At 45.8% G+C, this 15,364-nt stretch overlaps 2 protein-coding genes across 2 annotated transcripts in view; one reads left to right on the top strand and one right to left on the bottom strand.

Annotated features, from left to right (window-relative positions):
- The first annotated feature begins 2,896 nt into the window (after positions 1-2,896).
- Positions 2,897-7,780, top strand: hsd17b8 (hydroxysteroid (17-beta) dehydrogenase 8). Its single transcript, XM_061256104.1, has 9 exons — positions 2,897-3,011; positions 4,036-4,238; positions 4,907-5,023; positions 5,122-5,217; positions 5,486-5,571; positions 5,764-5,848; positions 6,057-6,099; positions 6,404-6,478; positions 7,689-7,780. Exons 1-9 carry the CDS (start codon positions 2,966-2,968, stop codon positions 7,706-7,708), a joined length of 771 nt encoding a protein of 256 aa, XP_061112088.1. The 5' UTR covers positions 2,897-2,965; the 3' UTR covers positions 7,709-7,780.
- Positions 7,781-11,221: 3,441 nt separating this feature from the next.
- The window catches only part of col11a2 (collagen, type XI, alpha 2), a 58,541-nt gene continuing 54,398 nt past the window's right edge, over positions 11,222-15,364 (bottom strand). Inside the window, exons 58-65 of the mRNA XM_061254060.1 lie at positions 15,175-15,228; positions 14,826-14,861; positions 14,343-14,396; positions 13,361-13,640; positions 13,003-13,115; positions 12,495-12,563; positions 12,167-12,403; positions 11,222-11,577 (exon numbers count right to left, since the gene is read on the bottom strand). Coding sequence (XP_061110044.1) covers positions 11,431-11,577; positions 12,167-12,403; positions 12,495-12,563; positions 13,003-13,115; positions 13,361-13,640; positions 14,343-14,396; positions 14,826-14,861; positions 15,175-15,228 — 990 coding nt within the window. The 3' untranslated portion in view covers positions 11,222-11,430. The remainder of the gene's footprint in view (positions 11,578-12,166; positions 12,404-12,494; positions 12,564-13,002; positions 13,116-13,360; positions 13,641-14,342; positions 14,397-14,825; positions 14,862-15,174; positions 15,229-15,364) is intronic.

Below are 15,364 nucleotides of genomic sequence, written 5' to 3'. Positions count from 1 at the left end.
GGGACTGAGGGAGACACGTGACTGCGGTCACTGCGCGCCAAGCAGACCTGGGTTTAAAGAGTATGGCTGTGTTCGAAACTGTATACTAGTCGTATCAATGAACATAAATTGGGATAGTTTTTTTTTGTTTTGTTTTGTTATGGTTTCCTGTCTCGTAGTTTAAAACAAAGTTGAGTGTGCTACAAATGTGAGGCGGGGGAGGGGGGGGTGTGTGTGGCGGTGGTCAGGGGTAACGAAGAGCAGGTTGATTAAAAAGGTGCAAAGTTGCTAGACGACGACCATTTTTTCTGGAATCCTTGTAAATATTCCTTACAGTTGCACAACGCAATGGCATGTTTCAATCAAAGCAGCAAGGCGATTTATTTTACCCGTTTGTGTTTCCGTTTTTACGTTTCTGTTACATTGGTTTTTCACGTTCAGCCTTTCCACGACAGACGCAGCGTCACTTCTTGTCTCTTGTTTATTTTCTATGAAAACTAAGCTAAATTAAAGGTGAAGTAAGATTGTGAGTAATGTCGGCTAACGCCCATCTTGACGGCATAATCTCACAGTGAATTTCACTCGAGTTGTACATAAATAAAAACGCACAAAAATGATTCTTTAAACACTTCTCCTTGTCTGATTTATTTACTCTTTTGGGAGGGAGGGGAGAGAGGGGGGAGGGATTAAAACTTGGCAAAACAGATGATTTCTATGATTTACAAGTAACTTGTAGCCTACATATAAATGTCACTTAGAATGCAATTGTACCAGAAGTATCAGTGTCAAACGTTCACCAAACACAGCTGCGTATAGTACTGTAGGATAAGTCCTAATGCCAACACAGGCCGTTTAATTGACTTGAGGACATTCCATTACCATTAATGTAAACCGAAAACCATTAGGAGAAGAAATTGTGGACGTAAGGGTGAAATGGACTGGATTAGACGGGGAAGTTGGCTCTGGTTAACGGAAGACAATCTCGTGTTTTTGTTGGGGTTTTTTTAACTGCAACGTATAATGTCCACCAGGGATGACGCATGACATCGCAGTATTATCTGACTGTAGTTACAGTCGCCGGACTCATTGCTAGTTCCTGAAACGTGATAGTATAATTAATATTAGTAACTAAATAATATAGTCAATAATATATCAATACTTATTTGAAAATTTAGAAACCCTTCCGCTACAGACGACAAAATCAAGGCATTGTTATGTTAAAAGAAGGCGGGTCGCTTCGCTCGAGTTTAAACCTCGGATTTAAACCCGAACACCACAGAACTGTATTACAACTGGAACGGGTAATCCTATTTCAGATTCTGATAGCAGCCTGACGTTGCTGTCTTCTGGGCGGTTATAAGAAGCTGTCATTTACCACTGATCAGGCCGGGAAAACGGGAAAAGTAGCTTACGTCATACAGTTTGGTTAAAATTACGAGTTCCTCCTAGTTGCTCGAAGGCGGTTGGCCTACACGTTTACCAAAAAGCAATCCCCAGGTGATACGACTATGCTACATCACAGACACCTGATAGCAGAAACATGTTGTCCCAAATGGACACATAACAGCCTGTATTTTTTTGTGTGAAAGTCCGCCTATTACCAATTCCAAAAAGCGCCTGGACTGGCTAGTTTTGTAATCTGATCAACCACTCTTTTGTGGAAACAGGAAACTTTGGCTACTATGGTGTTTGAAAACGATGCCACTCACTCGACCATAGGCAAATACCAGGGAATACCTTCGAGAGAGCTTCTCGGATTACAGTCACACCGGACAAGCATGAGCAGCGCAAATGGAGGTCAAGAAACTGACATTGGATATAGGCTATACATGCTATAGCGAAGTTAACTATAGCCTACAGTGTAGGCCAAATGGACCGAGTTGGGGATTGCACGCTGTCTGAGCAATATAATTAATCATAAAAACTAGCTACGTTATACGTGAAATGTTTGATACTGCTGATCTCCTGGGATTTTCATGCACAGAGTTTGCATATAATGGTGTGAAAAACAAAAAACATCCAGTGAGCAGCAGTTCTGTGGGCAGAAACAAGGTCAGAGGAGAAGGGCCAGACTGGTCAAAGCTGACAGGAAGGTGACAGAAGCACACATTACACAGTGGTATACAGAAGAGCATCTCCTGAACACACAACGCGTCAAACCGGCTACAGCAGCAGAAGTAGACCAAAAGTCTAAAACATAAGTCTAATAAATAGGCTACCTAGTTCTCACCGAATGTATACAGTATGTACATACACCCCCACATACACAATTAGTAGACCGAGACCCGCGAAATGGGATTGAGATTTTTGAATCGGGTGAAATATTGAACTTCAAATTTCGCTGTTTTACATGGGAGAGCTGACCAAGGCAAACGTACACTTGAGTGTAATACTGGACCAATGTTGCCCTCTGGTGGAATAAATAAGCGCTGTCTTAATTTATTTTCATGTAGCCGACGACTGTGGGAAATAATTTTAGATAGGCTACCAGTCCAAAAGCTATTTTATTTGTACACTCGTGACTTTGAGAAGATAACATTATTAATGACCCTTATTGAAAACCTTCAGGTTGGTCTGTGACAACAAACCGCACACTGCAAATAATACACTTTGTAATATTACTTTTATTATTTTATTAAATAAACGTCGGCTAACCTACCTTTTGCTTCTGCTGAATTAATTTGTTAATTATGTTGTGATACTTTTGTATCGGGTAGCCTATATGCTAAAATTGCGTGTGTTCAGTAAATAAATACCTATGCACAATTGACCTCTCTTTTAAAAATATATTTCTCTTATAATGATAAAACAAAGTTTTGAAATTTACTGCAGCAAATGATTTTACAGAATTCCCTGCAGTAGTACTGAAGCCCTCTCATAATGCCCATGTTGCCCAAAACCCCAGCACAAAAGTGGGCTTCTGGCGCCACCGTGTGGACGCTGAAGTGTACTGCATCAAAGACGTCATCGCACAGTGACGACTGTCATGGCGGCGCCCTTGAGACTCTTATCCAGGTTGACTGTTGTCACAGGTCCGTTTTACTTCTGTGTTCAAAGTAGCGTTGTAATTTCTGACTTTGATACGGCTAGTTAAGTCCGAGGGGCATAGGGAAAAGTAAATGCTTTAATTCCGAGATGCATAGGTTGTTAATGTTTTCAGCTTGAGTTTCAAGCTCGAAAATACCTCTCACCTAACTTACTTGTGTCTAATCATTTTTTAAAGCCAACATTGTATGTATCAACGCAGTTATGATAGCAAGTAGCAAGCTATACGATTAGCGGTTTCTATCATCTACACCTTAATATATTTAGTTATAGCAAGTAAACAGTAAAACAACCTCAGAGGTTAACACATATCAAATAACGTGACGATATGGCCATCATCGAATAGAATATCTGACCAGTGGCAGCCTTTAAGTATCACCCGAGGTTGTTAGAAATGTTTACAATTGTGTTTGCGTAATCAAAAGTTGTACAGACGCCGTTATGCTTTCAACTTTCTTAAAAACAATTATTTGACTGGTTCAGAATAAACAGAACCTGACTGATGAGCTGAGTGTCGTGTGTAATGAATGTATATTTTTCAAGGGAGCAGTGTTGACTACCCTTGACCTTTAGACTGAGCGGGCGCGTCCCAACCGTTTTCACTCCTCTCCTCCACTCCCCCACTACCTCTCCTGCCCGGAAATATGCAGAGGAAAGAAGGGCAGGAGATGAGTGAGCAGGAGAGAACGCAAAGGCACGAAGACAGTTTGGACCGCTTATTTTCTTATCTTCGACGTTGAATATTAATGAAGTAGCCCACTTATACTTTTGACTGATGTCGAGCCAACTAATACTCCCATAAGCAATCACAGATCTTACACGGCGATGCGTTCCAATACTAAAAAAACAAAAACAAATGTATCCTTCGTTCCTCCGCTTGTTTCCTCCTCCTGTTTGCTCCTCCTGTGCTGGGGGATGAGGGCAGGAGGACGCTTTTTTGTTTGTAATCAGAAACTCCCTGTATGTGACAGGCAGATTGTCACTGTGCCTGCATTTACATCGTCTCTCCAGGAGGGGGCAGTGGTATCGGCCGGGCCGTCTGCCAGCGCTTCGCTGCGGAGGGTGCGTCCGTGGTGGTCGCCGATGTCAACGAGGACTCGGCCAATGAGACGCTGCAGAGCCTGCCCCAGGACTACCGAGGCCAGAAGCACTCGGTGGTGGGCGTGGAGGTTTCCTCCAAGGAAAGTGTTGAGAGGATGGTCACTACAATACAGGTATGATTGTCCAGGTGCTGTCCTGATCCCTGTGATTGCTTCCCATATTTTTTTGTGTTGAAAGCAATGCTCACACCTGCCAAATTGAGCATTGGGGGGAGCATTGTAGTTCAACAATGCTGCGGCATATTACACATTTGTTGAGCATTTTTTGGTTCCATATTTGAAAATATCGATATAGTGGTCGATATTTTATTAAATTTAGGAATACATAGGAAATGCATTGACTGAGTGGATCATGGGCGGGGTACCACTGCCCTGAATGACAAACCTCTGAACCAATGGAAGAATGGAAGATTCTCACATCCATCACCGCTCACACACCTCCCTCTCTTCCTCTCTGTTCTCACCCTCTTTTCCACACACAGTGCAGGCTGAACGGCTTGTTCTCATCGATAGGTGTTCTCCCTTACTCGTGTACAATTTATGTGTCTGTGTGCCTGATAGACCTGGGCAGATAGGTTAGTAATGTCTGATTGATGCATGTTCTGTATGTGGGGCCTCTGCTGGGCAGATAGATTAGTAATGTCTGAATGCTGTGCTTTGTATGTGGAGCCTCTGCTGGGCAGATAGATTAGCAATGTCTGAATGATGCTCCTTCATTATCTAGGACTCTGCTGGGCAGATAGATTGGTGATGTCTGACTTTGGGGCTGTTCTGCTCCTCAGCGTGGGTACTTCCAGCCCCCGTCCGTGTGTGTGAGTGCTGCGGGGATCACTCGGGACGAGTTCCTGCTGAAGATGGAGGAGGGCGACTTCGACAGGGTCGTCCAGGTCAACCTGAAGGTACGATGCGCTGGCGCTCCGCTCTTCCCCCTCTCTCTGTGACCACCTCGCTCTGCGCTCACTCTCATTGGATCTCATTTTCCCTTCTCTTCTCCCAGGGTACCTTTCTTCTCACACAGGCCGTCTCCAGGGCCCTGGTCGCCAGTGGATCCCCCAAAGGCTCCATCATCACTGTGGGCAGTATTGTGGGCAAGGTGAGGAGGCCATCTTTAATGTGGCAGCATTGTGGGCAAGGTGAGGAGGCCATCTTTAATGTGGCAGCATTGTGGGCAAGGTGAGGAGGCCATCTTTAATGTGGCAGCATTGTGGGCAAGGTGAGGAGGCCATCTTTAATGTGGCTGCATTGTGGGCTAGGGCAGGCAGATATCTTTGATGTGGCAGCATTGAGGGCATCAACCTCATCCGAAATCAACTTGCTGTGAAGAGAGGAAATAGATTTGGTGACTGTGTCTGTGCCGACAGGTGGGGAATATCGGCCAGGTGAACTACTCCGCCTCCAAAGCAGGAGTAGAAGGATTAACCAGAACTGCGGCCAAGGAGCTGAGCAGGTGAGGAGGGGGAGGGAGGGGGGGGGGCAGAGAGAGAGAGAGGGAGGGAGGGGGGAGAGAGATTGAGAGGGACTGAGGGAGGGGGGAGAGAGAGATTGAGAGGGAGGGAGGGAGGGTGGGGGAGAGAGGGGGATGGGGAGAGAGAGGGAGAGATAATGATTTAATTATTTTTCATGTTTCTTTGATTGGCAGGTTTGGGATTCGCTGTAATTGTGTGCTTCCTGGGTTCATCACCACGCCAATGACTGAAAAAGTGCCAGAGAAAGTGATCAATATGGTGTGTGTGTGAGTGCGTGCGTGCATGTATGTACAAACATAAATGAGGTTAAATCAGTGCAGTGTTGTCTGTTTGTCAATTAGTTTTTTTCTCATTTCAAACTATTGTTATCAATGTTTGTGTTCACTCTGGCAATATGAGAATTACTTGTCATTAAAGCTGGTTGAAAACTGTACAGACTGCTTACAGTTAATGTGATTCTGTACAGATAACCTCCATGATCCCGCTAGGCAGATTGGGACAACCTGCAGGTGAGTGTGTGTGTCTGTGTGTGTGTGTGTGTGAGTGTGAGTGTGAGTGTGTGTTTGTGCGTGTGAGTGTGAGTGTGTGTTTGTGCATGTGTGTGCGTGTGAGTGTGTGTTTGTGCATGTGTGTGCGTGTGAGTGTGAGTGTGAGTGCGAGTGTGTGTGTGTGTGTGTGTGTGTGAGTGTGTGTGAGTGTGTGTTTGTGCATGTGTGTGCGTGTGAGTGAGTGTGAGTGTGAGTGTGTGTGTGTGTGAGTGTGTGTGTCTGTGTGTAACATTATCACAGCTGTCATACACATTCCTCTCTCTAGAGGTTGCAGACGCGTGTGCATTCCTGGCCTCTGATGACAGCCGGTACATCACCGGAGTCAGCATTGAAGTCACAGGTGCGTGAGCCCAGCTACATGCAACACCAACACAGAACACAAACACGCAGCACCAACATGCAGCACCAACACAGAACACAAACATGCAGCACCAACACGCAGCACCAACACGGAACACCAACACAGAACACAAACACGCAGCACCAACGCGCAGCACAAACACGCAACACCAGCACAAACAAGCAGCACCAACACAGAACACAAACACGCAGCACCAACATGCAGCACCAACACAGAACACAAACATGCAGCACCAACACGCAGCACCAACACGGAACACAAACACGCAGCACCAACGCGCAGCACAAACACGCAACACCAGCACAAACAAGCAGCACCAACACAGAACACAAACACGCAGCACCAACACGCAGCACCAACACAGAACACAAACACACAGCACCAACGCGCAGCACAAACACGCAACACCAGCACAAACACGCAGCACCAACACAGAACACAAACACGCAGCACCGACTCACGGTGCCAGCGCAAACACGCAGCACCAATATGCAGCACCAGCACAAACACGCAGCACTGACCCACCACACCAGCATACAGCACCAGCACAAACATGCAGCACCAACATGCAGCACAAACACGCAACACCAGCATAAACACGCAGCACCAACGCGCAGCACAAACACGCAACACCAGCACAAACACGCAGCACCAACGCGCAGCACAAACACGCAGCACCAACGCGCAGCACAAACACGCAGCACCAACACGCAGCACAAACACGCAGCACTGACCCACCGCACCAGCATGCAGCACCAGCACAAACATGCAGCACAAACACGCAGCACCCACACACAGCAACAAGAAAAAACAAACTGAAAACACAAAGCTCTAAACTGCGACTATAAAACTGAAACAGGATGTTACATTTGTGTAGTCAAGTACGCTGATATAAGGAATGATTTAAATTACTACAGACAGTCATGACTACTAATTATAGCAGAAGCATTCATGCATGCATGTCTGTGTATACTATTAAGATCTACTTGGCGCTGTAAAGTCAAAGGGCCATATTCCACCACTTTCCATCAGAGAGCATGCTGGTCAGTGAAGTCCAGAGCTTGGGATTTTTGACAGGCTCCGGACTCAATTTCCCATGAGCCTCTTTGTTTGGAAATATTCTGTGTTGCCAGTTGAAAACACCACCTTGGATGTGTAAATAAGTCGGGTCTGTCCATTTGTTTTACAGGAGGCCTTTTCATTGGCTGAGAGGTGCTGCCACCCCCTCTGTGAAGACCAATCAGATCCACAGTGCCTTCACCTGACTACCCCCCCCCCCCCCCCCCCCCCCCACACTTTGTTTTGTAAATTGAGTCTATACAGTGATCTGTACAGGATATCGTGTGTAGCAAATTAAAGGCTTTATATTTGTAACTTGTCCTCTTGCAGTTTCTACTGTTTTTACTTTGGAATTAATGGGAGGGGAGAAAGCACACATACAGCAGGTGGTTGGATCTGGACCCGTTTCTATCACCATGTTCCCCAGTCTCCTCCCCCCTGTCATTCCCTAAATCAGGTCTCAGGTCGCAGCTGCTCCCAGCACAACTGCTCACTGACTGTGGGCACGTACTCTTCAAATGTTCAAGCTCCGTCCACTGAAAGGGATATTTCACTTCTGTACAACACAAGTCAACTTGTGAAGCTTACCCCATTTTTAAGTAATCTGGTATCAGGGACAGAGAAGTATACTGAAGTGTGAGTTGAAGTGTACACATTCTCACACACGGACACAGACGTGCGCGCACACACAAGCACATTTTTATTCACAGTGACTTCTTCAACAAAATGCGAGGGCGTGTGGTTTAATGGGAGACTTTGAACAACAACAATAACAAAACAAAAACAAAAAACCCAACAACAAGCCAAGAGAAAACCAAAAGACATTAAAATTCATGGTAAAAAAATACCCAAACGAGGTTCTGAGGGAAAAGGAACGTAGTAAAAAGCAGATAAGCAGGTAGAGAGAGTTTCCATCCAGTGGGCTCTTAACCCGTTGAAGAGGAGGTTTTTTTTCAAATGCTTTTTCAGTGTTCAAGAACACCATTGCATTCCATTTCCAGTGGTGATGGTTACATCAGCATCAGAGTGAACTAAAGCTTTGCTCGCTAGCTAATCACATATTCATGACCATGGAAGGGATCATTCACTTGAGGTACAACACAAGTAATTTTGTGGCACAGACCTTACCTGATACATTATCCTTCATAGTTAGTTTGAGGTTTAAAACTATTCATTTTGCTGGGGTCCCGATAAGAAATGTTAGTGTGCCGTTGGCACAGTCAGCAGGGTCAGCTGATGTTGCTCATGTTCACGCTATGCTAATGCGAGGGGCAAGCTCTGCAAAATGACTCGGGTTATACCAAAGTGCAACATCCCTTTGAAGGGTTAACCTGGAGTAGTACACTGGCATGGAATTAGAACGGTGGTGACTATGCGCTCTTGATGAGGCCGGTTGCTATGAAAGCAACGTGAGTTTTTACCCCGGCCAGCGATTCAACCAAGAGGCGAGGGATTGATAGGGGGCGCGTTCCGTCTTATTCGCTTGAAGAGCTGCTGTCTGCAAAAAAATAAAAGCCAGCTGAAAAGTTTTACGGAAGAAAAGAGACTTTAGAGACTTCCTGTAGGCCCAAGCAGCATGCGCTAACAGCCTAACCAGAGTTCCGTGTAGGAGAACAAACGAGAGAGTCGAGCAGCTCTTTTTAAAAAGATTATATATATATTACAGAAACAAAATTTGTAAAAATTACTTACACACATTTATAAAATAATACTTTTTTTCAGCACCATATTTTGTTTTGAACATAATTTGTCTTTAATTAAAACAAAAAAATAAACAAAAACAAAAAGCCCCCCCACATTGGTATAGGAAATGATCTTCTGCCATACGGACAGCTTTTGAGCACCAAGGATTCCGATTTTTTGCCCCCACCCCAGTCCTTAATATAGATTCCCATTGATATTTTTGTGTGATATACAACCTCTCAAATTCTCCCCCAGGTCTGAATGACCCCCCCCCCCCCACCTAATCTGCCCCCCCTTCCTACATCTGTGAATGTCCCTGACGGGAACACAAACCAACAGTGAAACTGCAGGATAAAATCAACAGCTGTGAATCGTTTAATCCAAGTCAATGACAGCAAAACAACAACAAAACCAAGTAAACCAAAGAAGAAAAAAACAAAAAAAAACACAGTTAACAAATGCACTGGGGTTACACTCTTCGAACCCCCCACTGGTGAACATGGAAGGGATTGTCTTTATTTTGTTAACTGTCTCTACATGCATAGAGGTGTGTACAGATAAGGTAGACTTGTTTTCATATATATTTATATTTCAATATTGATTTTTCAAGTGAAAGCTACAGGAAGTAAATACAAATGAAATACCACAATGTATTATTATTATTTTTTGCTTGAATGGCGTTTTTGAGGAAAAATAAAGCACCGTGTTTTTATTTTTTCTTAAATAAATAAAAAATAAATTATTTTCTCTGTACATGCGGGTTCTAATGCACAACTCCAGCCAGAAAACTGATGTATATGTGGGCAGTAGGACAGCTTGAATGCATCCTGAAGCCAAATTGTGTTTCTTTTTAAAAGGCTTACTTTCGTACAGCACCAAAGCCTTATGGGTTTTTGTGACCACACTGTTGCTCACTGCTCTGAATTTATCCTCCATTAAAAGGCTCATGTTTCTTTTACCCTGATATATTTTCATCCTTGTAAAGTGAAAAAATATGCTGACAAGCTAAAAAAAACAAAAAAAAACAAAAAACAAAATCTTAAATGAACTTTCACCCCAGAAACACTTTTTCCACTGCACCATGCACGTAGTTACTTGACAACAGAATGGTTGCCTGTTTTCCTAATTTTTTTTAATTGTTGAAAATACACATACATAACATCAAGTCCAGTACAAGTTTACAAGGATAATGGCTTCTGATTCTATAACATCTGGACTGGACCAAAATATCAAGTCCCTTGGTTTGCCTTTTAAACATAAGCATCACCCGAGCATGCTATGATATTTATCCAATAAACAGGTGAAGCCGTAGGGTAAATACTGCAGGTTTTTTTCCCTGTAACAGTACTGGAAATTTTGATTGCGATTCACAACTGGCTTAGAATAAAAGGTCCTAGCTTTCACCTTCAGTTTCCATAACGACATGACAGAACACCACTGTGTAGTCGGTTTTAGAAAAAAACATCCGTTGCACGGATGGAGTGCGTGTTGGACGTCCAGACTGCTGGTTTCTGTTCCTCCGGGCAAACCCCTCCTAAGCTCCGATTCTGACGTCACGTTGTTCTTGCTGGTCCCCGTTCACGAGCGAGACAGGAAGTGAGGTAAAGGAAGGGGCGGGGCTTCACGTGGAGGCCCCATGTAGGGGGTGGGAGGTAACTTGGAGAGACGGGGGGAGGGAGGACAGGGAGAGAGGTGCATCTGTCACTGGGGAGGGGGGCGGGGCGTTTGGGGGGGGGGGGGGGGGCAGGTTCTGTTGGTCAACAAAAAAAAAAGTCGAAAACTTCTGGGTCAGCTGTGTTCATTTAACACACCGCGTTATTCTGCGTTCTGTCAGAAGTTCTATTTCTCATCATCCTGAAAATAGATCTGTCACTCTCTCGCTACGAGAGCATTTGAGTTCTATTTCTTTCATATTGCCTCTCCTCCTGTTGTCCATCGGTTTTTTTTGCGAGATGTTTTCCCTGGGTGTGTACGTACGTACGTGAGTGCATGTCTGCAGTGTGTGTGTGTGTGTGTGTGTGTGTGTTCCTCATCTAAATAGAATGCATCATGTATCCTATATTTAAGTGGTGCATGTGTGTAACACTGAAATATCAGTATGTTTGCGTTTCCTTTTCTGTCTGTCCATGTGCGTGCGTGTGTGCGTGTGTGTGTGTATGTGTGTGAGAGAGAGAGTGTGAGTGCTTCTTTTAGCCCAGGAAACAGACAGGTCCCACTTCAAAACCGAATTTCTGGTTAGCCTCCCCAAAGTCTGAGATCTTGAGGTCCAGCAGGGGGAGCTGTTCCACCTGGGGTGTGTTCACTTCCAGCACTGTCCTGTCGTAGCCCTTACGATACTGCAGAGAGAGAGAGAGGCCATTAATGAGCAACAAAACTCATCAGGTGTGAGTGTGTGTGTGTGTGTGTGTGTGTGTGTGTGCATGTGTGTGTGTGTGGGTGTGTGTCTGTATGTGTGTATGTGTGAGTGTGTGAGTGTGTGTGTGAGTGTGTGAGTGTGTGAGTGTGTGTGTGTGGGTGTGTGGGGTGTGTGTGTGTGTGTGAGTGTGTGAGTGTGTGTGTGTGGGTGTGTGGGGTGTGTGTGTGTGTGTGTGTGTGAGTGTGTGTGTGCGTGCGTGTGTGTGAGTGTGTGTGGGTGTGTGTCTGTATGTGTGTATGTGTGTATGTGTGTATGTGTGAGTGTGTGAGTGTGTGTGGGGTGTGTGTGTGTGTGTGTGTGTGTGAGTGTGTGTGTGTGTGAGTGTGTGAGTGTGTGTGTGTGGGTGTGTGTCTGTATGTGTGTATGTGTGAGTGTGTGAGTGTGTGTGTGAGTGTGTGAGTGTGTGAGTGTGTGTGTGTGGGTGTGTGGGGTGTGTGTGTGTGTGTGTGTGTGTGAGTGTGTGTGTGTGTGCGTGTGTGTGAGTGTGTGTGTGTGTGTGTGGGACTCACAGAGCAGCCGTCGATGAGGGCCTTGACGTAAGGGCTGGTCTCGTAGCTGAGCTCCTCCTCATTGGCCCCCAGGAAGCGCAGCGCCCTCTGGTGGCCGCCGTTGTCAGTGCGGTCGGCCCAGGCCACGGATCGGTGGCAGTGGTAGGTCACGTTCTGTCGGGCCTGGACACTCAGGAGACGCAGGAAACCCAGCTGGACCACGCCCACCGGCTCGCCGTTAGAGTCTGCGTACGAGAGCTGGGGTGGGGGGGAGGAGGGGGTCAATTACATTTCAATTCAGGAATGTAAAAAAACAAAGAGAAAAAAAAAATTTTTTCTGTCAGCTGACCTTGCTGCCCGTCTCAAACTGACTGTACCAGGAGCCCGGAGTGTCCTTCAACCACGAGTCCATATTCACCTGAGAGAGAGAGAGAGAGAGTTAATTTTATTATACATTATATGCTTCACTGCAATCTTTGTATTGTTATTATGTTTATTGTTTTTGTTAATATTATGACTGCTTTGACAATATGTATTGAAGCATGCCAGTAAAGCATTTTGAAATTGAAATTGAGAGAGAGAGCAAAATAGAGAGAGAGTAATTAAAGGCCTGTATGAGTGTATGCTGTGTGCCTCAATCATTATATTCATCATTAATATGAATATTTGCATTTAAAAGATGTCTTATACACTGTAGTGCAGCATTTTCAGCATGTCTGTAGTGTGTTTCAGTAAAGTGTACTGTAACATGGTGGTGTGTGTGTATGACGTGCGCGTCTTGATGTTTTTGCTGGGGTACAGTGCGTGTGGTGTGTGTGTGGCGTGTGTGTGTGTGGCGTGCGCGTTGGGTAACTCACCATCTCGATGCTCTTGCTGGGGAACAGGCAGGTCTCCCCGCCAGCGCTGAAGTTGCAGAAGACCTTGAAGGAGTCGCGGGAACAGCCCTGGTTTGGGTCGATCCAGTACTCTCCTGCATGGCGACAAACCACAGTCACACTGCTGAACCAATCACAGGGCTCAAAATAGACACAGTCACACTGCTGAGCCAATCAAAGGGCTCAAAACAGACACAGTCACACTATTGAGCCAATCGCAGGGCTCAGAACAGACCCAGTCCCACTACTGAACCAATCACAAGGCTCAAAACAACCCCAGTCACACCGCTGAGCCAATCATACGGCTGAAAATGACCCCTGACCCCCCCCCCGTACGCACCGTCCTGGAAGTTGGGCTGGCTGAGCTTGAGGTCCTGGCAGGTGCGGGCGGGGCTGTCCTGGGTGCCCAGTGGGTAGCGCATGGTCTCGATCTCCTGCCTCAGTGAGTTCAGCGAGCCGAAGATCTCCTCCATGCCGTCCGCGCCCGTCAGGAACTCCGCCCCCGTGGCGTCCGCGGCCGGCAGCTCCGCCTCGCCCGCGATCTCGCTGGCGTCAATCGAGCGCTTGGACTTCTTGGGTATCTGGATGGGCAGCGGCTGAATGACGTCTCCCGGGGGGCCCTGGGGGGGTTAGCGAGATGGGGGTTCAGAGGTCACGGACATGCCAAGTACTTCAGTACAATCCCCTTGAAATCATGAATATCGTCTAAAACGACGTCAAAGGAAACAGCTGTGTAATATAATGGACTTGCAACTGAAATGTAGGTTTGTAGTCCCAACCAGGACACCTCTGCTGTACCCTTGAGCTTGAGAAAGGTACATATCCTGAATTGCTTCAGTAAAAATCCAGCTGTATAAAGGGATACTATGTTAAAAAAAAAAAAAAATATATATATATATATATATATATATATATATATAAATAAATGCTAAAATGGACATTGGTAAGGTAAAAATGCTAAATTGTGAGTCACTAAAGTAAAAATGCCAAAGGGTAAGTCGCTAAAGTATAAATGCAAAAGGGTGAGTTGCCAAGGTAAAAATGCTAAAGGCTACATTACTAAGGTAAAAATGCTAAAGTGTAAGTTGCTAAGGTAAAAATGCTAAAGTGTAAGTTGTGTAAGTTGTTCTGGTAAATGCCAGCAATGTAATATAACAGCGTGAGGTTTGTACTGTGGAGGTATTTGCAGTCAGTAACCCTCCTGCTCATCTCTACAGACTGTATCTCACACCTCACGCAGGTTAACATGGAGGCAGGAGGCAGTTAGAGGGTGTGGAAAAGGGGAAGAGGGCGGAGAAGAGGGTAAGAGGAGGGGTACTCACTGGAGCTCCAGGGGGTCCTTGCACACCCTTCTCACCTTTAGGACCAGCACCGCCCTGAAAACAAACACACACACACACACACACACACACACAATCAGAGACTGCCACTCTGAAAAACTGATCACATAAGAACATCTGGATTTTTTCAACTGCAAGGGAGGAGAACTCCATTCCTGGAGGATTGCAGCTTTTAATTTCCACCTAATTAACGCCCGGCCTGCTAAGACCACAGTAATCCCGTTCCTCAGAGGGGCACCAGCAGTGCTCCGCTGAGATTTGCGAGCTTCTCGAGAAACGTATCCGAAGTGTCAGCTCTCGTGACCCACGGGGTGAACTCAGCAGCACAGAGCCGGCCGGAGCGGGTGTGAAATCGTCCAGGCCCAAACGGCCTCGGGCCTGGTCTTGAGCCCCGCCGTGCGGTACAGCGCGAGCCCGCGGAGACAGCAGGCGGCCACAGCAGACGGAGGAAGGAGGGAGACTCACCGTAGCGCCCTTGGCTCCTTTAAAACCTTGAGGACCCTGTGAAAGAGACGTGCAGAGTTAGCGTGAAGCTACGCGACGACAGACGATCACACAGTCCTGCACTTTACTCATCGCTGAGTGCCCGGGCTGGGGGGTCACTAAATGTCATTAAATTAAAACCCCATCAAAGAATTTGATGTGAATTAAAAAAAACATTTAAGGACGATTTTCAGACTTTACCGATTGCTACTGAATGCAAATTAACGCAATGCAGATTGACAGTAAAAATAAGTAGATGAGGGAATTTGTGTGGGATTTTGTTTGGGGGTGGTGGTGGGTGTTTGGGATCTTTGGGGTAAGGGGCACTCACGGGAAGACCTGGGGGTCCAGCAGGGCCCAGGGGCCCGCTTCCTCCCGCGATACCCTGAAACAGAAAAGAACATTATAACTATGACGCATCACTGAAAACATCATACCTGTTTTACAACAACAGCAACAACGGAAAAAACATTTCAATAAATGTTATTAAATTGAAATTGTTTTAATGAAGCATTTATTTC

This window comes from Conger conger, chromosome 9 (assembly GCF_963514075.1).
Source record: "Conger conger chromosome 9, fConCon1.1, whole genome shotgun sequence".
Classification (NCBI taxonomy): Eukaryota; Metazoa; Chordata; class Actinopteri; order Anguilliformes; family Congridae; genus Conger; species Conger conger.
This window is presented reverse-complemented; position numbering and strand designations above follow the sequence as displayed.